Source organism: Malurus melanocephalus, unplaced genomic scaffold, assembly GCF_030028575.1.
Source record: "Malurus melanocephalus ecotype Western Australia unplaced genomic scaffold, MMel_1.1 scaffold_530, whole genome shotgun sequence".
NCBI lineage: Eukaryota > Metazoa > Chordata > Aves > Passeriformes > Maluridae > Malurus > Malurus melanocephalus.
Genome location: NW_026623762.1, coordinates 446,648 through 470,417, shown reverse-complemented (window position 1 = coordinate 470,417; position 23,770 = coordinate 446,648). Strand labels below are relative to the sequence as shown.

General features: G+C 42.0%; 1 protein-coding gene across 1 annotated transcript; it reads right to left on the bottom strand.

The window, feature by feature from the left end:
- Positions 1-375: 375 nt before the first annotated feature.
- On the bottom strand, positions 376-20,946 carry LOC130582858 (glycosyltransferase 1 domain-containing protein 1-like; the record flags this gene model as incomplete). The annotated part of the gene is made up of 7 exons (XM_057381798.1): positions 20,529-20,946; positions 14,078-14,226; positions 12,600-12,705; positions 9,716-9,767; positions 6,481-6,517; positions 5,333-5,389; positions 376-471 (listed from the first exon to the last, which is right to left on the bottom strand). Coding segments are annotated over exons 1-7 (565 nt in total), but the record flags the coding sequence as incomplete, so codon positions are not given.
- Positions 20,947-23,770: the final 2,824 nt, after the last annotated feature.

The window sequence follows — 23,770 nt, the reverse complement described above, 5'->3', positions numbered from 1 at the left end:
CCAATTTCAATGGTGTTAATTAGCACACATGCAAATCAATGTAACAGCCACAGAAAAAAAGTTATTTTGAAGGAGGTGATCTTTTCTTTTGTCTTCCATCAATATTGCATGTAACAGCAAAACAGTTTTCTCAGCAAGGAAAAGCATCAGATATTGCTTTGATTTGAAGGCTCTGTTATTCCCAGCAGGATGGGGAAGATGTGGCAAAGACAGAATGTGGTGAGCACTTCAATGGTTACATAACAATTCCCTTTTTCAAATGTAAATACACCATGACGTTCTCTGCAATGAATAAAACAGCTCATGCCAAACTCATAAACATTAAAGGAAGGCACTGAGTGACAGAACAAGAATATTCAAATAGCCACGACTTACCTGAGAAAACTTCCACTAAATACAGAGGGTCCTTGACTCTTCGAAGTCCACACACCAGAAGAAACAGATGCAAATTGTCTGTGTCTGTGGGAATGTCTGAGAAATTAAATAAATAAAATTAATTAGAGAAATAAAATTAATTCATTAATGCAGATAAAAAAGGTGAACACTCCAAACTGTTCCATGAATGAGCAACTACAGTGGGAAAAGCATTGAAGGGTGGATTGTGAAAAATTATCACAGAACAAAAACCCAAATAATTGCTGAAGCATCAGCAAAGAAATTGTTTTCCTAAGAAAGGCAGGAATAGGTACAAGTGTTATCTAAAGAGATTTTGGAAGTGTAGATTTGTTTAACTCCATCCCTCCAGGTACTAGCAGGAAAAAAAACCAAAAAAAACCAGCAGTCACAGCTGCACAATAAAAATAAATGTATTCCTGCAAATCTTTAATCTCACTGAGAGCTGCAGGCCTCGAGTGAGTAATACCAAGCATTAGTTTGCTGAGAGGTAAAGAAGGAGATTTAAAAATTAATTTTCCAACCCCTGATTTCAGGTTCACTGTTGTGTTCCACAGACCTTCAGAGAACAACACCAAATCCACATTATTGGGGCTTATTCACCCATTTTTGGCTTTGTTCTGGAACAAAATCCAAGCCCTGATGAGATGGTGAGGGGAAATAACCTTATTTTCTTTTCTGGACGCTTTGAATCACAGCAGGTCTTTTACTCCTCTTGAAAATATTTCATTTTTCCATCTCCTGAGCACATGGAAGTATTGACTGCTCTGCTAGAGCAGGAGACCCACAGGTTTATTGCTGAGATTTCAGTCCCTAGGATGGTGATTTTATTTCCTTGAGTGTGAAAGAGAGAAATTTGTCCAAGCCTGGCAGGAACCTTTGATACTCTAAATCTTTCAATTCGCAGTTTTTGTTAAGTTTATCTCTCTGCACACTGGAGGAACATCATCCATCAGCTCTTGCAGGCTCCTGGCAGATCCAGTTTGGGTTTGTGCTGTTTCCTGAGCCATCTGTACAACCCCAGGAACCCAAATTTGCAGCTGCAGGGGAGCCCCAGGGCAGCATCAGCACCTTCCCAGACTGTGACTGTGACTGGTGGCACTGGTGGCACTGGTGTGACAGTTCTGAGCCCAACCAGCCCTTATTTCAGAATTTACAGATCCCTAACACTTATCCCTGTGCCTTTTCACTTCCCAAAGCAGTTTGTTTTTTACAGATTAGGGGGAATGCAGGCAATAACTTTATCCAAAGTGTTTTTTTTCTGCTGTTCACACCCAACAGTGAATAATTGCTGATGTGTCTGTGAAGACAAGAGAAGTTCAATGAACCTGGAAACTTCCAGGGACAGGCTGCTAATCCAGAAAAATCAGGCTGCAAAACTCTCAATCAATCCTTTCTTCCCCTGTTCCTCATTATTTCTAACAGATCAGACAACAGCAAAGCTCTGTGGTTTCAGATCAGTTTGGGAACACAATTTATTGCTGCTATAATATAATTTTACCATGGCCAGCTGTATGAGTGCACAAACCTGCACAATTTTCTTAGTGGGTCTTTCTTCCCAGCACAGCTTTAGGAAAACATAAAACCTCTGTAAAGCCCTGCCTATGTCAGGCCAGGTTATGTAAACGTCTCAAGCTCTGAAAATAGCTGTGTTGTGAAGCAGAAATTACACAGGAGGAGAACAATCCTACCACAAAAGCATATTGCATATTCTATTTGCCCCTGCAACAAGCACATGATCCTGAAAGCAATCTGAAATGTTGGGTAAATGAAGATTTGTGAGTTTATTGGTGCAGACTTCTTTGTTATCTGCATTTTCTCATCAGATGATCCCTGATGTTTGTTGGGGTCTGGTCCCTGATGTTTATTGGGGTCTGCACCCCACGAGCCTCAGCCCCACTGCCCTGATATCAAAAGGGGATTTTCATCCTAAATGTTTGCTGGGGATCCCACAATCCTCAGCCCCACTGCCCTGATATCAAAAGGGGATTTTCATCCTAAATGTTTGCTGGGGATCCCACGAGCCTCAGCCCCACTGCACTGATACCAAACAGAGATTTTCATCCTAAATGTTTGTTGGGGTCTGCACTCCAGGAACCTCAGCCCCACTGCACTGATATCAAAAGGGGATTTTCATCCTAAATGTTTGCTGGGGATCCCACGAGCCTCAGCCCCACTGCACTGATATCAAAAGGAGTTTTTCATCCTGGAATGATGGCTCTGAGCCTGTCTGTGATCTCAGGGAGCTCTGCCCAGCTTTGAGCTGAGCTCTTGGACCAGGCCAGGCTCAGCTTTGTCACTGACTGATGTGGCAGTGCATTCCCAGCACAAGGCTGAACTCTCTGCCTCTCTCAGGGTTCCAATTCTGCTCCTTGATGCAGATCCCTGCCAGGAAGGCACAGGGACACACTGAGATCATCTGCTCTGATCTGCACACCCACACACAGCAAATCTCCCTGAAACAGCCCCAGTCCCAAACAGGTGCAAATGTTGTCCTTCCCCTGAATTCTGTGCTCAAACCTGCCTCAGCCCTCTGTTTAACTGCTGCTGCTCAGTCTCTCATCCACAGAGGACAAACTGTGAAGCTGACTGGTACCCAGAATGCAAATTAACTTTAAAAGCCCTTTTTTTTTTTTTTTGGTAGATTTAGGCAGTAAATGTTGACTAGCCAGCCTGTGAAAATGCTGCAGCTGGGAGATAGCAATAACACTGCACCATCACCTCTGCAACTCTCAATCTGCTGCTCAGACTGTGAAAAAAACACCAATTCCATCATTTTTGTACCGAGATTGTACTGCAGCCATAAGAACACAACAGAAACCTTTCAGAGCACTGCTCCCACCTGCAGCAGGCAATTTCTATTTACATCAAATGGAATGCACAAAAAGCTGGGGCTCCTCAAGGTTTGGTTTAGCACCACTCAAATTTGGGGGCTGGAAATCTCCGACCATAAAATTCATTTGGTGCACTCTGCCACTCACTTAAAACCACCATTAAATTCATTTTGAAGCCATTACACCAATTTCAAGAAGCTGTTTATATATTGGTGCCACATCTACCATGAGCAATGTTTCCTATGACTGAAAAAAAAAAAATCAGTACAAAGAATATTCATAAGAAATCTGTTCTATGGAAAAAAAGTCTGGAAGTGTTGTGAAGAGCCTGTTTCATTTTAAAGATTGTTTTGTTTTAAAGAGTAATTTGTCCTGAACATCAAGGGTGTTGAACAGTGATGCCTCGAATGAATTCAGTGTGCTGTTTGTTTGCATTCTGCCCTGGGAAATCTGAATTTCACCAAAGTTCAGGGGTTCTTCTGAAGGTACAGGCAAGACTTATCTGGAGAAATATTACCTCCCTCCAAAAAAAAAATCATTAAACACCTTCAGATATGAGAAATCTGCTGCTCTTTGAGCACCAGAATACAAGGAGGTGGCTCACTACAAATGCCATTTGTTCCTCAGCATCACAACATTTAAAGGGTTAGAAAAGTCACAAGGTTTAAAGGGTTAAAAAGGGTTTCAAAGTTAGAAAAGTGAACAGCCTAAATTTGCAGCCTGGAACACTCAAACCTTTTACAGACACAAACAGAACCTGACAAAACTCTCCCYTGTGTGACTGCGAGGAAATCTCAGCCTGGTTTGATCAGAGCATCATGAAAAAAAAAGTATTGAAAAAAACCCCAAAATTGGCATGAGCTGAAGGAGACTGGACARCTTTATCTGCACAAAAACTCAGAATCTCCCCAGGTAACTTCACTGTGCAATCCCACAGCAGCCAAAACACATCGTTCTGAGCTAAACTGCTGCTTTGGATGGTTCTCTGCTCAGTGCTCCGAGTTCAGCAGAGTTTCCAACACTTTGAAACTGCAAATGCCTGCAAAGCCAATTCAGTGGGAGCTCCTAATTAGTCCCTGGAAAGCACAAAGGGACAGCAAAACTGCCTCCATGTGTAACACTGACAAAAGTGGAAATGGTGGCTGCCACCAGAGATGGACACAGGCACAGGGCTGAGCAGAGAAACGAGATGAAACAGCCAGAAAAACAATCCTGAATAATCTGATGCCACTTTCCAAGTTATTATTTAATAAGGCACAGATGTTAGAGTCGCATTTGAGTTTGCTTTTAACAGACATTATGAATTATTTTGCACTTCTGCATTAGCACACATTAGGCAAAAAACTGTCTCTAATATATTAGAAATTCACTTTAGGGGGAGCTTCCCCCTCCTCAAGCTGTTGACTGCTCATTTAATCATGAAATGGTCAGACAAGAGATCAAATCAACACTAAGGCTGTGCTAGCAAGTGACAAATCATTTCACTTCAGAAAATTATTAATCTTAGTGGCACCGTGCTTGTGTGCAGTGATTTAGTGAGAACAAAATAACCTCACGGTGCTCAATTTAAAATTGACACTGGCTTTGACTAATGGCACACATTTCCTGATGTGATAATGCCATTGACTGGTGAGGATTCATTTGTAACACGGGGAACAGCTGTACCAGCACAGATCACACTGATGAATATTATATTGGAACATTTTTGCTGGGGTAAAAGGCCTATMAATCATTCTTTTGGGGGAAGATGRAGCGATTTGAGCATTGCCAAGATCRGGTGACTTGGAATGAGGTCACCTGCCATGGATGTGGGAGRGCAGAGATGGGCTCAGAGCAAAATAAAACATCCCAGGTTTTGTGTTTTTCAGTAGCTCTGCACCCCAAAAAGCACAGCAGGCTCAGGAATTGGTCAAACCACTGAACACCCACTGGAATCACTCCTGCTACCCTGGGCACACCTCAAACCTGGCACTCCACCAGCCACAGTAACCCCATTGATTTCTGCCATTTTTCATACATTTTGTTAAACTCTCAGTTTCTTTCAYCCTTCACACCTCTTAGGAATAAATRCAGTAAACACAGGAAAAAAAGAAATAGAGTTTTACCTGCATTCTGTAGAAATGTGTACCAGTCAAAGGTTTCACTGGGTGTAGTTTTAATTCCTGTAAGGGAAAAAAAAAGAGAATCCCGTGTTTAATTTTCTCTGGAGGGCTGAGCTGTGGTCCTTGAGGGGTTTTTGTAGTGAAAGAGCCATAATTCAGCCAAACACACCCAATTCCATGCACAGTGCTCCCATCTCCAGCTTTCCACACCCCAGGCTGCCTGGGCATCCCTCCCACAGAAATTCTGTAAAATCACACAGAGTTTGAGCCTGTGCAGCAGCAAAACCATGCTGAATTTGGCCTTTTAAAAATATCCATGAGAATAAAAAATATCCATGAGAATGTTATCTGAGGGAGCACATCATTCCAAAACACACCCAGAGCCCTGAACATAAACGGAATTAAATTTATACACAAATTAAATATTAATGTAGATCCTGAATATGAATGTATTTGTTTTGCCTTATGTTAAAGATTAATTATTTTAATAATGAAACTGTTTTATTAATTTATTTAATCTCTTAGTTAAGTATTACTCACAAGAGGCTTAAATGTAGACTAAATATGAGCTAAGCAGACTTCAGAATGAGTTATTTCAACAGGGCAGTTCTGAAAAGAATGTTCTTTCTTTGAAAGTGAAACGCACAAAATGGAATGAGCTGTGGAATCCACAGTTATTTTTCAATCAATCAAATTAAGATCTTTAGTAATCACACCCAAAGCACTGAGCTGAGTGTTCCCTGAGTGATGGAGCCAGGGTGAGGAGTTTGCTTGGGTTGGGAATTGAGTTTAGGGGATTTAAAGGAATTTGGGGTTTCAGAAAATCCTTATTCAGCATCCACATTCTGTAGGCTTTGGGGAAATCTCGGTGTTGCCTTCTGTGTCACCCAACCCTTCAGATTCCTGCTGGAAGGAACCCGGGAAAACTTCTGAAAAAGCCCCAAATGAGTGAAAAATGTTGGCTGAGAGACTGAAATAGTGCCTCAATTAATGCCAGTGGCAAAAATCCCAACTGCAGGGGAGCAGGAGCTCAAACCCCATCCCACTGCAGCAAAATGTGTCGGGGCAGAGAAGGCAGAGACACAAACACCCAGCACCAGCACATGAATCACAGAAATTGAATTTCCTCATCACTATTTCAAAGCTCTCACCTTGACTCTGGACATATATTTTCTTCCTGGAATCTGGCTTTAAAGAGAAGGAGAAGAAAAATAACTTTCATAGTTTAACACAAAATACCTGTTCTATATTAAAAAAAAAAAATAAAATTAAAGTAACAAAACACACATCAGTGTGGTTTTCTTTTCACCATTAAAAATCAAACTATCAGAGAGATACATGAAGTAACACCAAAAGCCAATGGTCAGCAATGTCATTTACATTTACTGTGACCATTTACAGTATCAATGAACCCATTTTGTAATTAACACAATTACCAAGTCGGTACAAATGTATTTTTTAGTTTGTCTCTGTATCCTATTTTCCTGGAATAGAAGCAGTTTGCAACTATTTAATTGAAAATCAGCTCTAGTTCCCAAAAAACTGTTGGCCTTAAAAGACCAGTTTGAAAAACCAGTGTATTTATCCATAATTAAATTTATAAACATATCAGTTTCAGTAACTGCTGTCAAATATACAGAGTTGCCTAAACAAGAAAAATGGCAACTGGTAGTCATTGCAGAACATTTACAAATAAAAATTGCAAAGTAAATTATTTTAAAATAGCTGCAGTAAAAGAAGTAATTACTACACTTCCAAAATCACTCCTGAAGTGCTACTCTGCTAGTTATTTAATTTAGGTGATTAAAGAAGCAATTTCCTATTTCAATAGCTTTCTGTAACTCCAACTGTGAATTTGTGGAATATATTTTTCTTTAATGAAAAGAGAATTATTTGAGAAACAAGCTCCTAAGCAAACAATTCCTGAAMCAATCAGCTCAGGAAATAGGAAGCCAGAGAAGTGATTTTTTTTTTTTTAAATTACAGACATTTTGGTTTTCCCTGTTGCTCCTATGTGGCTGCCCCTCAGTCCAGGCACTGCAGTTACTAAAAATGAACTGGGAAAAGAAATTGAAAGAAAAAAGTTTAAAAAGTCATCTCCAAGCAGCTCACAGATGGGAAKGAGGTGGATTCTGAGAATCAGAGGGAACAAAGTCACAGAAACAAYGGGGAAAAGCAGCAAATCCAYGTGGGAATGGAATGGRAYGGAATGGGGGAAAACAACTCTGTTGAGGAGATTCTGTGGATTTTATCTTTCAGAACCTYGATGAGCTTTTGTGTTCAAAGGATTTAAAAATAATAAAAATAGTTTAATGCATCATTACATTATTTTATTGCCTAACACTGGACCTTCTCTTATCTATAAACAAGTACCATTTTGAATTCTATTGCATCTTCTAATCACAAAAAAGCTTTACAGACAATGGGACAGCACTGCAAGCTGGAGCCACCTCCAGAATGGAACTTTGCAGTGTGAGTGGAGAGCTGGGACTGAAACAAAAACCAGAAAATCCCAGAAAAACAGAAAGTGGGAAAAGCAGAGGGGCACCGAGCCCAGCCCTGTCCCTGCTCTGCTGGCTGGCACAGCTTTCAGCTCCCCAAAAACACCCAAAATTCAAAATTTGGAATTTTGAGTGAAGGATCCTGCTCCATGCCCTGCCATGGCTCAGGGTGAGTAAATCCCACATTTCCTGTGAGGAAAATCACAGGGATAACTGGAGCAGGGCAGGGAGATGTGGCCACACTTTATAGAGCATTTACTCTGATGTTCTTTATTTTAAACGGGCTGGAGGAGAATGGAAAATGAAATTGAATGCTAATAAAACTGGCTCAGGTAATTCCTCTGCACTGGTTTTATGCTGCTGAGATAAAACACTGACCACAAGCACAAGATCTTTTAGAAYATTTTAAATTTACCTGGAATACAGATTATTACAAGTGCTGGATGACATACTTCATAATTAAGGGTAATTTATCCAATGTAATAGAAAAGGATTTGTAGGAAGATAACAGCCTTAGAGTACAGTGCAATTGCTCACATATCTGTAATTTCAATTCTTAATTGGCTGTATTAATTAACAAAGCCCCCATCAGAGGAACAAGGCAGGTCACAGCAGTGTGAGCTCACAGGCAAAAATCACAAATATCCCAGGACAGAATTGTTCATGGTATTCACTGCCTGAAAGCAAACCTGGAGCATTTGCTCTCCCCCTTTCCAGGAACTGCAGCAGAACAGGAACTCAAATCTGAGCATTAAACACCCAGCTTTAGGGTGGGATTCAGTTTAGGACTGGACAGATTTGCTCGCAGTTCCCTGTCTGCCACACCTCCAAAACATCAGAGGACAAAAGTGTTCAGGTAAAAATCAAAGTCTGGTACTTAAAAGCATTTCAGGTGCTGGTTTTGCAATGATTTCAAAGTTCAGTTTTGTTTCTTCTCCTTCCATTCTGTTCCTTTTGTCCTTTTCTTGTTGAAGATCTCTGACAGAAGCTGTGCCCTTTCACAYTCACCCATCGTGAAGTTCATTGTAGTAACTATTAAAATCAAGYTACATTTGTAAAATAAAAGGCCAAATCCTATGTCTGCTCATGTATCCTTTTAATGCAAATAGATTTTAAAAATCAATTAATACTGAAATAAGGATTGTATGTTCTACTGCTGCGTTGTGCAAGCTCCACTCTCAGTGATTATTTTTTAGGCAAGAGTGCATTCATGATTCTATTCTGATGCAAATTAGAACTGAAGAGATACCAAGCACTTGGTCTGAACTTCCTGAATTTATTGTTCAGCTCCAGCTGATGTTTCCTAAGGTGAGATGAGAGGAGCCAACACCTCACTGCAAGAGGGAGCTGCTGTCTTGCTATTTTTAYCCCAGACAAAAGGTTCATTTTTATCCCAGACAAATGGTTCCTGCTCGCCCCTCGCTGCATTTGGTGCTCGTGGCTCAGCACAGCAAATCCAATTTATCTCTGCACTTCACCTCAAGAAGTTCATTCTGWCTCCAGTGCTGGCAAAACAAGTATTTTCAAATGATACTTCAAATTTCTTTATTTCAACTCATGCTGTCTRGAGGACTTTTGTCAGCATAAAGTTTAGTAAATGAGAAAAAACCACCCAGTTTGGCATCAGGAGAGAGCCTGTACCAACAGCAATGATTGGCTGTAAATRTTCCAGGGAAACTCTTCCCAAACTSTTCTACACTCTGCTAACACTGAACAGCTCAGATCTCTCTGACCTATCCAAGCACATAAACACTAAATGCTTTCTCTGAAAGGAAAAACAAACAGAGAACAATGAAGATTATTGCAATTCTCCAGCATTATTCAGAAACCATTTCAGGAGGATGCACAGTTGCTAATACTCTAAAGCATTATCACCATCACATACCCACTCTGCTGCTGCCAGCTCCTTCATTTTCACTGTGAAAGCCACTGCAAACCTGGTCAAACGGACAAAAATAGTTGGGATCATCTGCTTAAAGTGTTTCAACATTAAAAAAAAAGTACTTCAGAAAAAAAATCTTTATAAGAACTAAGATCAGAGGCTTATAGAAATGATCCCAGATGAAAGACAGAAAGCAGGCTTTCTGTTTGTTTTAGCAGAAAATACTGAAGAGCTGCAGGCTTTACAACTCAGAGCTTGGGAAGGTGAAGTGAGGACTTCTCAAAGGAAGAGAAACCCCAAATAATGGGACCAGCCACCAGTTTATSCAGATGAATGCACACAGAGGCAGCAGAAAGTTGGCATTTCCTGCAGGAACCTTCCTCACAACCAGAACAGAGGTAAGGAGAGGGCTGAACACTCCTCATTTCATGCTGGGCCTGGACAACATCCACCCCACTGTCTGCAACTCATTTAACTGATTTTAACTCAAATGAAGAGGCATTTGAAACCTTTCCCCAGGGTTTGCTAAGCACTGGAAGCTGTCAGTGAAATCCAGCTCAGGTTCTCTGAGGAATCACTGCAGAGGGCTCACTGCACTGACGGCAGAGGCAGCACTGATGGGAACGATTTGCATTTCTGCTGTCTCTTCACCACTGAAGGTGATTCCCAAACATATTTGATAAACCAGTTATTCTAACTGGGACCTTGGTGTAATACTAAGAACCATAGGAGATATTGTTACACAGAGTTAATAAAGAATCCCTGTTGAAAAGAAAACTTAACATACTGGACTCTATTGTTCCATTACAACTTTTAAGTTTTWTCATTATTTGTAGAGATACTGAATATAAAAGAGAGGTCATCACACCCTGCACTGATGATTCAGTGTTTCTATTTCATTTATGAAACGTTTCTGTCCTCAGCCCGTGACACCTCAAAGTTAAAGCACCACACAATCACAACCACAACAGTGCTGCTCCACTGGAGATGTTACATTATCATCTCAGGACATGAAATCCCAATGATTCATTAGAATTCCCATAAATGCTGAATTATAGCCCCTACTTTGGTTTGTTGAAACAAACCTCATTCCCTTCCATTTGTTTTGCAGTGTCTGCTTTATGGTACCACAATGAATTTCACACACACACAACTTGACAGCTTTAAGGTTATTAAAGCCTTTGCAAATGCTTGTTTTGTCAAGTTGCACATGCTCCCTTCCCAGATTTACCAATTATGCTTTCAATACATCACATTAACAAGCATAAAAAGATGTTGTTTCTAARTCTACAAAATACTGTTCAATAAGAAAAAAAAAATACCCTAGAGGAGTACAACCACCATTTAGAGGRATTTGATTAAAAATGAAACACTCATAAGGCTAGGCAGGGTTCAATACTTTGTTTTATGGAATGTGCTGGGATATTGTACTGGACAAGTAATCTACAATTCATGATGCACTCTGTTTAGAACCCTGCAATCAATAAAGAAAAAAGAATCAATGTTTCTTTTAATAACTATGCAATGAATAACACCAGTGATGCTCCTGGAGAAGGGGTGCATTCAGAGTAACTTCTAGGAAACTGAGTTATTTTTCCTGCACCAGAGAAAACATCGTAAACTGCACAAGGATGCAGTAATATATCTTGAAATATTATAGATCATTCAAGCTGTTAAGGTATAGTTCAGGTTTCCAACTTAACATCATTAAAAACACTCAGTAAAGCACAGTTATTGCATTAGCTGTATTTGTGACAATATTTTAAACAGAGAACTGYATCAAATGGACACAGTCAGAGGTTGTTTTTATCTATTTTTCATTTTGCACAGTGCTGAAATTTATCTGACACATTAGATACCTTTTTGCTTTCCTTCAGACCTGCTCAAAGAATAACTTCTGATTATTTGATAACCAAAATAAACAAGTATATAAATTTTTTCTTGAGTGGGACCTTAAGTTGCTTTCGACTCCAAGTCCCACAGAGCCCTAAGAACACGCCCTAATGATTTTCCAATCAGTGTGATTAAGTGCTGTCTTTAAAATCTGTTTACTTCCCACAATTTATGGGGGATTTCAGACAGAGCAGCACATCTGTGCTGGTGCTGAAAAGGGGCTGGAACACACAGTGGGATCAGCAAAGATAAAACCAGCAGAGAGAAGGGTTCTGCACATTCTGCCTGAGCCCAAATCCAGCCTGGCCCAAACTGCTGCTTCCAGGAGGAAAAGGGTTCCTCCCCCACAATCAAACACTGCTGAAGCCAACAAACCTTTGGATCAACCAGAAGGAAACTTCTGTGCTGTTSAAACTATGAAAAATGCTCAGAAGTATTTTTTAGTAATTTCCTCTGGTTTATGAGCAGCTCTTGAGCTACATTTGATGACTACACTGATGTGTCACCAGAATTTTCCAGACTTTAAAACACCCTGAAAATACTCCCTCATCATTTCACATACAAAATGAGACAGAATTTGCTTAAAGGCTTTTTTTAGTCTCTGCTTCTTTGCTCATGCACCAGAGAAAGGATCACTTTAGCAGGGAAAGAGAAAAGAACAAAATCTGCTTGTCCTTGAGTGATCTGCTTTCAATCAAGGACCCTTGAGGGCTCTGAGAACAGGTTGGGGTTTGTGATACAACAGCACAACCCCAGTTATTTTATTGTCTCACTCAAACTGCAGAGCAGCTCTTATTTCTGATGAACTGCTCCACTTCCACCACTGAACCATAAAATAACACAGAGATCCCAGGGATTTCACACAGAGACCACAGGGATTTCAGCCTTTGTCTGTTGGCATCACATCCTCCAGTGATTCCAGGGATTTATGGAACGCTTCCTAAAAGATCTGCCATTACAAAAATGTACAAAACCCTTCCCCACGTGCTCTTACCTGGCTTCCTCCAGCACTGCTCCCATCACCTGACGTTTCTCTTTACATTTGATATCTTCATTCACATCTGTCCCACCAAAGATGATTCCAAAAGGAATTCTGCTACCTGCAAAGAGAAGTTGGCCAAGRTAATGGCCAGGAGTGAAAAAGTACATTATGATAATACTGAATCACAGCCATAAGGAAATATCTTTGAAAAACAAACCTGAAGAAAGTTGAATTTTAATTTTTTTTTTGCATTGAACCCCCCACTTTCAGAGTACATGTCAGTCTGTTCTGGGGCTAGGAGATTTTATYTCCTATTTCTTAGTAAAAACAATCAATTGGATTCTGAACCTGGCAGCCCACCCCACAGCACACAGGTTTAAATGTTTTTCCCATGTTAATAAATTTTAGCATTGCAAAAGCTGTCCCAGGTATCCAGTCCAGCCCCTCCTCACTGTGCCTGGGGTAACTGTCCTGCAAGGCTGAGCACTGAAATTATTAATTTATTTAAATATTGCCTTCTGAAGTCCATTTACTCCCACAAGAAATAGAGATGGAGCCACACTGCTGGAAAAGGTCACCAGAATAAACAAGGCACGGGGTGTCAACCTGTGGTAAAATCATAGTTTTGCCTAATTCTGCCCCAAAAAGAGGAGTCAGAGTCTGTGARTGTTTGCTAGAAAACCTTCTGTGATCATCCAGGAGTGACAAACACACCCAGGAGTGCCAGGCACTATAARCTCAGGCTTTCTGCAAACCACAGAACAAACTGGGTGGGCACTGCTGGAGTCTCCAAATGAACACCACAGAGCTGAGATCTGACAGAAGGATGGAATTAAGAGCCTTTTTTCCAATGAATAGATTTATAAAATACAAAGGTGGTCTCAAAAAACAAGATGAGCACTTGCAATTYCAGCAGGTGACAGTAATTCTGAAAGCCAGTGCTTCCAGTGGGTCATTAAAGGCAGGCTCAAAGTTTTGTTCTACGTGGCTACAGAGAACAGAAAATTTCATTATTTGTCTGATAACATCCACTCTCCTGTAGTTTAGCTGACAGGAATGACAGGAATGTTATTCCATGTTAAAAAACCCTGATTCATTTTTGAGTAGAAAAATCAAATTAGCCTCCCTGCTTTCTTCCATGTGACCTCAGCTCTATTTAGCCAAGCCATTGTCCTCTGAAAGCACACATTTACTGAAAGTATCCCCCTGTTAATAAAATGCTCTTATCCTGATGTAGTTAAAGTACTTGATTACAAAAAGCACTCTGTGSTTTCAAAGTACATTTATTTAGTGCTCTCCTCTCTGTAGCAGAGCTCCCGTGGAGAAAGATTTTTAGCATTTCTGAACATTTGCTGAAGTGGATAAACAGAATAACGACGTTGTGTGGGGGKTTGTGTATTTATAGCCATTTCTGGCAGTTAGGATTCCTTCTCTTCCCATGCACTACTTTTTCAAGAGGAATTTTTACAGCAAAGTAGAAAGAGGATTACCTTGCAGAAGTCTKCCTCCTTTATAGAGATGAATGGCCAGGGCTGCATCAAACTTGTCTGTGGAGGTCAGATTTGCTATTTCAGCTGGACTTTCATACATGAAAGCATCTTTGAGGACACAGSTGTGACCTGCAGCATGTAGGTGATTCCTTCATTGTGGGAACAAAAGAATAAAGAAGTCACTATTAATGTTACAGGCACACTTGTATGTTAAGTAAACTTAATCACAATGTTTTTCCTTTATAAACTTTGCTCTGACATTCAATTTTATGTCATTTTTTCTCAATCAGCTTTTTACAAGGCTGTTTTTTTTCCTGGAAGGTATTTGTTTCCTTCACCAGTGTGAAGCCACAGACACATTTCCAAGCACTACAACATCTTGTCAAAATAACTTCTAAAAATCAGCAGAAATGAAGAATGGCCAGGATCCCTTCTGAAAATCAGCAGAAATGAAGAATGGCCAGGATCCTCCCTTTCTGAGCTTCAGCTCCTTTTGAACTGAGTGTGGCAGACCTTGCTCTGAGAGATTCTCACACCCTTGCTCTGGAGAAAGGACACCAAGTAGAGAAAGCACAAACATGTCCAGCTAAACATACAGAATATCAGAAATAATACATCAAAAATCCACAGTTGAATTGTGTTCCCTTTCTGTTGGATTGTGGGCTTAGTATTTTCTCATCTTAGCTCACCATTTATAAACCAGGCGAAGGATAATTGAAGAATAAGCAAAAAATGACACAAAAGTAATGACACAAATACCTGCACACCCTGCTTTAAAAATCTTGCCAAAAAGGGAAAAAAAAAAACCCAAATCCAACAATAAACCCCTCTCAGTGTCAGCTTTCCCATTCATCTTTAGAGACAATGGTTCCTCAGAGTGAAATACTGATAAAAAAAGCTGCCAAAGTCAAGAAACTGATTGATTAGAGACAGCTTTATTCCTCTGACTGAAACATCACTTATCAATGCTCCCAAGAACATCAGCCAAAAAAACAGACAGGAGAAAATCTGTGCTTTGACAGACACCAGCACACTGTCCCTGCTGACGTGTGGTGTTTACATTTTAATATCATAAAAAGACCACAAGAATGTTTGCTGCTTATTCCACATTGTTCCACTTGATTTATTCCTCGTGGTGTATTAATAGTTGTGGCATTAAAATCCTGCTAACTCATCGGCTTCCCGGATAACGTCAGCTCTCATTTCCTCATCCTTTCCTCCCAAGGAAAGTCATTTTCTGTCCTGCAGAAGTTACTCATTACTGCAGAAATTGGTGCTAAAAGTGTTGTAAAATGTCTGGAGGCCTTGGAAGGAATGTATTAGCACCACATCAGACAGAGCTCCATCGACACAGCATATGGTGCTGTAATTCTTCCTTATCCMAAAAAGCAACTCCTTTAACTCCACTGTTTGAAACAAGACCAATAAATTCTAATAAATACTAATAAATAATGAAAAACAACCACCTTTTAAGCTCCTTATTTACATCAGTTGCCCCACAAACTGGTTCCTCCTGGAATATTCTCAATTTCTACCTAAAGAGCCATGCCCCAATCTCACAGCTGTGGAAAGAAAACCTCTCGGGCAAATATTCAGGATGCTCGTGCCTGCAATTCCAGAATTTCACAGGTGCTCATTAAAGAGTTTAAAAGGATTTTTTCCCATCAGTATTCCAATTACCATAAATCACTATCATGTACGAGCAAGATGTTTGCATATTACAATTAATTTGAGAATAACTCTCTCGGGATATCAGGGATCAAGAAATTCAGCTAGGAATTTCAATCCAAAGGTGTCTTTTTTTTAAAAAATATACTGGGAATGTCTACTTTTCCTCCACAGTTTCCAGAGCTCCAAATCTCACTGGGGAATGGCAGCTGCTCCTGCAGTAAATAGAGAGGGACTCCCTCAAGTGTTCCAAGCCTCACAAATTGTGGATYACCTCTCTTACTTCAAAATTAATTTTTCTTACAGATTTTTATTCTACTCAGAAGCATGTAAAAAAATTTGCATGCATCTTTAGAAGGAAAAATTACCAAATATTCCCAGAATAATTCAAATTCCCAGATCTAAAGAGTAAACATTCCACTGAGTTCAATATCATTAGTCACAGGCTTCAAATTATGCATATATGGAAATACATGTGTGTGGAAGCAGAGTTATTGGGTAGTATTTAAATACTGAAATTTACAGTGTTATTTCCATATTTTCTAAATGACTTTTCGTCTTTATAGCCAAAAAAAAAAGCAGACTATGATTTTCACACATATGCTGTTACCAAGGAACACGATTAGAGAGCGCTGCAAAGTTATTGCAGGAGATTTTTTTTTGAAGATTGATCTGTTTATGAAGTCACAGATGTCCCTGAATGAAGCCAAGACAGAGGAGACACATTACCCATTTTTCTCCTCCTGGCAACTGTCTATTCACATTATTTTGCCATTTCATAAACAAATACTTTCTGAATGAGAAGTCAAAATTAGCACAGCTCCTGCTGTCTGACAATCAAAGACAACCCTGAAAATGCCACATCTCAAGGCTACACTTCCTCTCTATCCAAGTTCTTAATACAGGAGTTAAATTTCCAAGTAAATGTCGTGACAAACCATGGATCTAAAATCTGCCTTGCCATATTGTTCCCTTCTACCAAAACTCTCATGGAAGCCAATGCAATGACTTGGGGAGAATAATATTTCTAAAATGGAGTTGAGCTGTCAGATCCCAGATTTTGGGTGTTTTCCTGGCACGAAACCATCATGGAGAACTTTAGGCATTCAATAAACATCAAAGAGCATTTTTTTATGCACATTATAGTGGTCACTGCTTACACTGGGATATTTATACACATCTGAATATTGGACAAAGTCCCACTGATTTTAGTATTCAGGAAATTAATTTTTCTTTCATTATATTTTTACACTCTTTAGAACTCACAAAGCTTTTAAGTGAAACTTCTGAGTGTGTTCCCTGGACCTATCCTGTGTACAGAAATGCTGCTAAAAGGTACAATCCTTTTCTGACACATTTTCACTCTGAGATTTCTATAGAAAAAAAACCATTTTCCTGTAACACATCTGTGAAACACCAAGCGATGTTTTACAATGTTTAATTTTTTATTTCCTACATTATTGATCACCACTTCTCACTTTTCCTGGCTAGCAGTCTTGCCTCCTTCAACAGGAATCTGCAGTTCACAGGTTTTCGTATAAGGAAAGACGTTCAGAGTTCCCAGCACAGCCTGGCTGATGAGAAGGAGCAGGAGTTCAAAGTGTGCTCACTTCTAAAGTATTATGGTTGTGAAACTTCTTCTATTTTCTGTGATCTCTTCCTCCCCAAAACATTTATCTTTCCTCCCCAAAACATTTATGTTCTAAATTTCAACTGACACTGAATTAACGGTATTACTTGCAGACAAAGAATGTTTGATTTCCCAAAAGTTCCTGGTAGGTGGATACACTGACACTTCTTGAATGGCACAAAATAGGCTTCATCCAAAAATATTAATTATCTCTTCCCCTCAGCTGTCTGTTCTGCCAAGCAGCTGTGCACCAACGACTGGTAAATGTATATGGCACAATTCAGAGCTTGTTAAATGAGCAGACCCATTTAATACCTCTCACAAACTTGGCCAGACCTGAATTCTCACAATTCCCCTGAAGCTGATTGAATTGCAAGAGCTGAAACCCTGCTTGAGCTTCTGTTTTCTTTGTAAATGATCTTATTTTTTCATACTTGTTAAAGCAGCACGTCCTTCACTTTATTTCCCTCTCAAACCTCTCCTTGAAACAACAAATTGTATCATCACAAATGAACTATGAATACATATATGTATATAAAATAATATATATATATATATATATAAAAATGAATATATCCCTGCCCTGGAGGGCTCCCCTGTGGGACTGTAACAGGGCAGACAGGGGAAGACTAAACAGAAGGAATGCTTGGGCTCAGAATGACTCCAATAAATGTCTAATCTAAAGAACAATTGTCAAGAGSGATGATAAGCGTCGCTGAATTTGTTGTTTTAATTCTCTCACAGCTGATTACCTGGAGATTTACAGAATGGCTATCTCAACTGGCCAGTTAATGAGAGCCAAAACAACTTCTCCCTCTCTAAAAAATGTTTATATATTGGCAAAATACTTAATCTAACKCTTTCTAATTAACCTATTAATTCTACGTTTCCATTCCTCCTAACTACCAACTAATAAAAGATGAACAAAACATTTCAAGGGGAGGGGAGATTAATTTCTTTTCTTTCTTGACACCCTCTTTGATGTCATTTCTGAGGCTGAACAATGGCAGCCTMAGCAAAGACTTTTGCTTAGTGTTGTGTTCTTTATTCATTGCTCATCTTTTTTAAGGTGATTAAAGATTGCACACCAATAGGAATAAAGCTCAGAGTACATTCATTATGCCACTTGTTTYAGCAAGTTGATTTTAAGCCAAATTAGATTCTGGTACCTTTGTCACCACTTACTTTAAACTCAGGAAATGAGCATCATATTTATGAAAAGATGAAGCAGTTATTGGAAGAGCTGTAATATCATAAACAGAGTATACMCTGTGGTATTAAACCATAAAATTAATCTATGCTGGCAAGCGTTCAACCCGGAGACAATGTCATGGTTTCATCTATACTTAACCAAAGGTTGCCATGGCTTAATGTTAAAAAAAAAAAAAGTGAACAAATAAATTCCTAAGCACATATGCAGATACAAGTGAAGCCAAATATTAACTGGAATATGTATTTTATGTGAATTTACATACACAATACAAAGTTTGCCATGGGGTGTGGCAGATCACTGTTAAAAGTGACACGCCCAAGCCTTTGGTCACACATACAGGTTTTGTTTTAAAATACTAAAAACTTCAGCTTTCCCTGGTCTTTATGCTTCACTTGCTTTCTATCTTCAGTGCCTGGGTCACAGAYAGGACCAGCAGATATGTTCTACCTTAGAAAATACAGCAGCCCAGCAGAAATGTAAGGCTGCATGTGGTATGACACAACCAGAGTGAAAACTTAATGTCAGAGGAYGTTTCTATGCATAACATCACACATGATAATACACGGATCAGGGTCAGGGAAAACTTGTAACAGAAGGCTATCCCAAGAGATTCATCCTGAGAAAAACAGCTCAACTGTGGATTACTTTTAGATAAGATGAAACCAAATCGTTATTTCAGACCTCAAGAGAACAAAACACTAGGAAATTGTTTCCTCTTTATAGTGATTTTTTTCTTTTTGAAGCTCACACGCACAGCGAAGCCCTCAGCGATGCTGTCAACCACATCCCTTTCCCACGTCATAGAAAAAGCTAAATGGGGACATTCGGAGTATTTCTGCGGTTCTGTTGGCCCGTGCAGTTCCCCGGCACTGCACACCCGTGTTTCTCATCCCCACGAGAGGAGCATGGTGAAGCCCCGCAGCAAGGGCAGCCACTGGAGCGGCTCTGGCACAGCTGCTGCGGGATGCTCGGGCACAGATCCCTCTCGGGGAGCTCCCTCCTGCCCTTCACAGTGACTCTGTGCCAGCCTGGCCATTTCCCAGCTCGGGAAAGCACTGAGCACCGGGGGCTGTGCCGGGCTGCGAGGGGACCCGCGGGGAGCGCAGCCCGTCCTGCGCCAGCCGAGCGGACCGAGGGGATGGGGATGGGCTCCGGGAACCCCCGGCTGTCCCTGTCCGCACACGGGGACACGGGGGACGGAGCCGGGCTCTGGGGAACCCCTGGCTCTCCCTGCCCCGCACCGGGGACACCGCTCCGGGAACCCCCGGCTGTCCCTGCCCCTGCTCCGCACCGGGAACCCTCGGCTGTCCCTGCCCCTGCCCGCACCGGGGACACGGCGGGTCGGGCCAGGCTCCGAGGAACCCCCGGCTGTCCCTGCCCCGCACCGGGGACACCTCTCCGGGAACCCCCGGCTCCCTCTGCCCGCACCAGGCACACGGGGGATGGAGCCAGGCTCCGGGCACCCCCGGCTCTCTCTGCCCGCACCGGGCACACAACGGATGGAGCCAGGCTCCGATGAACCCCCGGCTCTCCCTGCCCGCACCGGGCGGATGGAGCCAGGCTCAGGGGAAGCCCCGGCTCTCCCTGCCCGCACCGGGCACACGGGGGATGGAGCCAGGCTCCGATGAACCCCCAGCTATCCTGCCCGCACAGGCGGATGCAGCGGGCGCGGTGCCCGGGCAGTGCGGCGGGGGCGGTCCCGCCGTGTCCCCGGCCCCTCGGGTGGCTCGGCCGCCGCCCCCCGCACACCCCCGGCTCCGTGCGCCGGCGCGGGCACTGCATGGCGGGCGGGCCCGGCTCTGCTTTCCCGGCCCCGCAGGGCCCCTGCCCGCCGTGGGGGCTGCACGGACAGCCTGGCCGCGGGGCCGGGGCTGCCTCTCGCCGGTGCCCGCGGGGAGCAGCGCAGCACACCCCGGTCCGCGATGGCGGCGGGCACTTACTGGATCCTGGCGGCCGTGGTGGCGTTGCCGGTCTGCGCCCGCAGACACGCCAGCAGCAGCAGCCTCATCGCGGCCCCTCCGCCTCCTCCTCCTCCTCCTCACCTGCCCGCGGCTCCCGGAACTGCGCTGCGGAGCGGGGCCGGAGCGCCGAGCCACCCTGGGCCCGGCTGTGCGGGGACGGGCCAGCCGCGCCAGGTGGCCCCGGGCACAGGGCAATTGGCTACCGAGCCAGGTTTGGGTGCCTTCCCACACCTCTAAATAGCGCTGTGTKTTCATTAGGCAGCCACGGGGATGACGCGCTCAGATCGCGGCCAGGGAAACACGGATTCAAGGCCTCCTGTGAAGAGCACACAGAGGGCTGGGAGCAGCCGCTGCCTCCTCATGTGCTGCCATGTGCCTCCCATGAGGTGCTTCATGCTCGCTGCAGGGCTATGGTTAGGAAAAACTAATTGGAGATAAGAGGCCAACAACCACAAGAGCCAGAGGAATGTGCTAGTCCAAAGAACAAGGCAGCGGGATGGTCAAAGACCACTCCAAACACGAGGAATTCCACATGATAAAGCAGAGCCAAATGTGTGTGAGACTGRGGGAGAGATCTGCTGAAAAAACACAGCCTCCATAGCAGCAGGCAAAATCCAAAGACACAACAGGGAAGAGAAGAAGAACTAACCTGAACTCTGCACCAAGAAAAACATCTCCCAAAGCAGCAAGCTCATCTTTAGGATAAAAGGATTCAGCTGTGTGGGGCTGCAGGCAGGGAGAGGCCAGGTTAGATCCTGTTAGAGGACTGATAGGAAACAGGTGGCTGTGGATTGTGATCACCTGTAAACAGCTGATCAGAAATACCCACAGAGCTGAACCTGTTCCAGCATCTTGTACAAATATTGTACAAATATCCGTGCTTGCTTCCACAAAGGCTGGAGAAGACAGGGAAATGTACTCTTCAAAACTGCAGTGCCTGGTTTTTGTGGCCTAAATTACTCTTCAAATTTCAATGTCAGGTATAGGGATATTAAATGTAAGCATTTTTGARACAGTGCTTCTTYCAATAATTTCTGTAGATTTCTGAGKRTAACAGGTATTYTGRAAKTGAGGGTTTAGAAGTGATAAAMACATACTGGAGTGGGTTCTGGCAARCTGTAAACATTTTGGTAGGCAGGCTCATGTTTTGCTAATGAGCTTTTGCAAAGCTGTGTTAACTGCATCTCACCGAGTTATCATTTAGATTCAGCACAACATTATTTAGACCACTTCAAACTCCATCAGAATAAAAAAAATTTGGCTACAGAAGAGCAACAAATCCTGCATAAATGCTAAAAATAGGGCAAATGCTAATTTAAGGGTAGGCAGAACCAAAAACAGTTACATCACCATTTTAGAAAGTGTTTCTGGCATGAAATCCTGCTCCTGTTGGAGATGCAGAGCTTTTGTCACTCTGGCCAAGATCTCGCCCCTGTACCCAGAACAGCCTGTGTAGCCAAAAATGGGGATTCTCCAGCTGCATGGCTTGAAACAGGGTGCTCAGAAAGCCATGGTTTGGGGTAACAAAACCTGTCCAATATGTTTGGTGTGCAACACAAAGAAGACAAAAACACAAACATCAAAGTAAGACAAGGCCTGCCCCATGAGAAATGAGGAAACTCAATCAGTTGTCGGAGAAATAAAGAGAAAATAAAGGAAACATTCAAAGAGATCTAAACATTTTATTATATTTGTGGTAACTCTGGTTTCCTGCTGTATAGATCTTGACTGAAAAAAACCCCAACCTGGAAGTGTGCAGAATTGTGTCTTGAAAACATGTCCTGATGTGTCCCTCTACAGACACAGATGCACTCACTGTGTTCAGAGAAAGGGTCGTGGATCTATCATAATGAAGTTTGAAATATTCTGCAGCTAAGTGATGTTTGGAGGGGAATTAAAACCTCCTTTTCTGAGCTGCTGTACTGCCAGAGAGAATGTCTGGGTTCCAATAGCAACTTCTGCATTTTAGCAACAATACCTACATTTCAGTTCCTGAAGAGTTAAATAGCATTTTTAATGTACATTTAAACTTCTGTTCAGCACTGTTAGGTGTTTGTACCAATTGTGGGACAGGTCAATATAGAAATCTCACCTCACCAGGGTAAATTATGAAGAGCCTAGAATGTGAGAATAACACCAGTAATACAAAATGTGCTTCATTACTTTGAGCCTCTAGAAAATACTACTAAGCAGAAAATGTAATCACAGTTAATATGACATACTGTATTAAGCCAGGAAAAACTGAAATGTAATTTCGTTACAGAATCAGTCATGTTACAGCAGTTCACGAGATGTCTGTACAGCTGATTGCCTTTTCCTCATTGTCCTTTGTCATGAAATTTGTTAACTAGTTAAGAGAGCAAATATATTTAATGAGTCATTTTTATGGCATATGTTATTTACAAAGGCYCATTATTAAGTGAATATATTTACTTTTACAAGCATCACTTGCCCCATTACCAAAGTAAGTCATCCCCAGATGTTTGCAGTGTTACTATATGCTACCAATTTCACTTTYTCACTGGAAACACACAAACAGGAGTGCCCCCCACTTTGTTCTGGCCAAAAATAACATTTAGATCTGCTGCTGAAGAGTATTTCATATTTTCACAGCCTTTACCTCAACATGATGATGTTCATCTTAGGGTTCTAATCTTGCAGCCACTRATTTACATTTTCTCATTTCAATCACATGCTTTGTCCATTCAGATCAGAGTGTTTGTTCTCATGTGCACCTCTGTAATTCCTGCATGCCCTCACACCCATCTGCTGTTCCCAGCCCTGAGTCACCAGGCACATTCAGCTCTTCCAAACACATATAAAACCAACCCTTTATAGCGTACATTTAATACCTGTTCCTGCTGAAAGGCCTTGTGGGACAATCTAGAGCTATAGTGTTAAATAACCATAAAAAAGCCCCCAAAGATGATTTGGGGTCTGGAGCATCTCTTGAGACTGTGGGAGTGGGGCGGGTTTAGTCTTGAGAAGACTGAGAGGGGATCTTATTAATGCATATAAATATAAAAAAGGCGGGTGCAGGAGGGTGGTGCCAGATGCTTTTCAGTGGTGCCCAGCAACAGGATSAGGAGCRATGTCCATAAACCAAAACACAARTCCCACATGTAGAACTTTTCGAGGATGGAACAGCTGCCCAGGGAGGTCGTGGATTCTCTCCGGAGACATTCCAAACCCACCTGGACGCGTTCCTGTGCCCCCTGCTC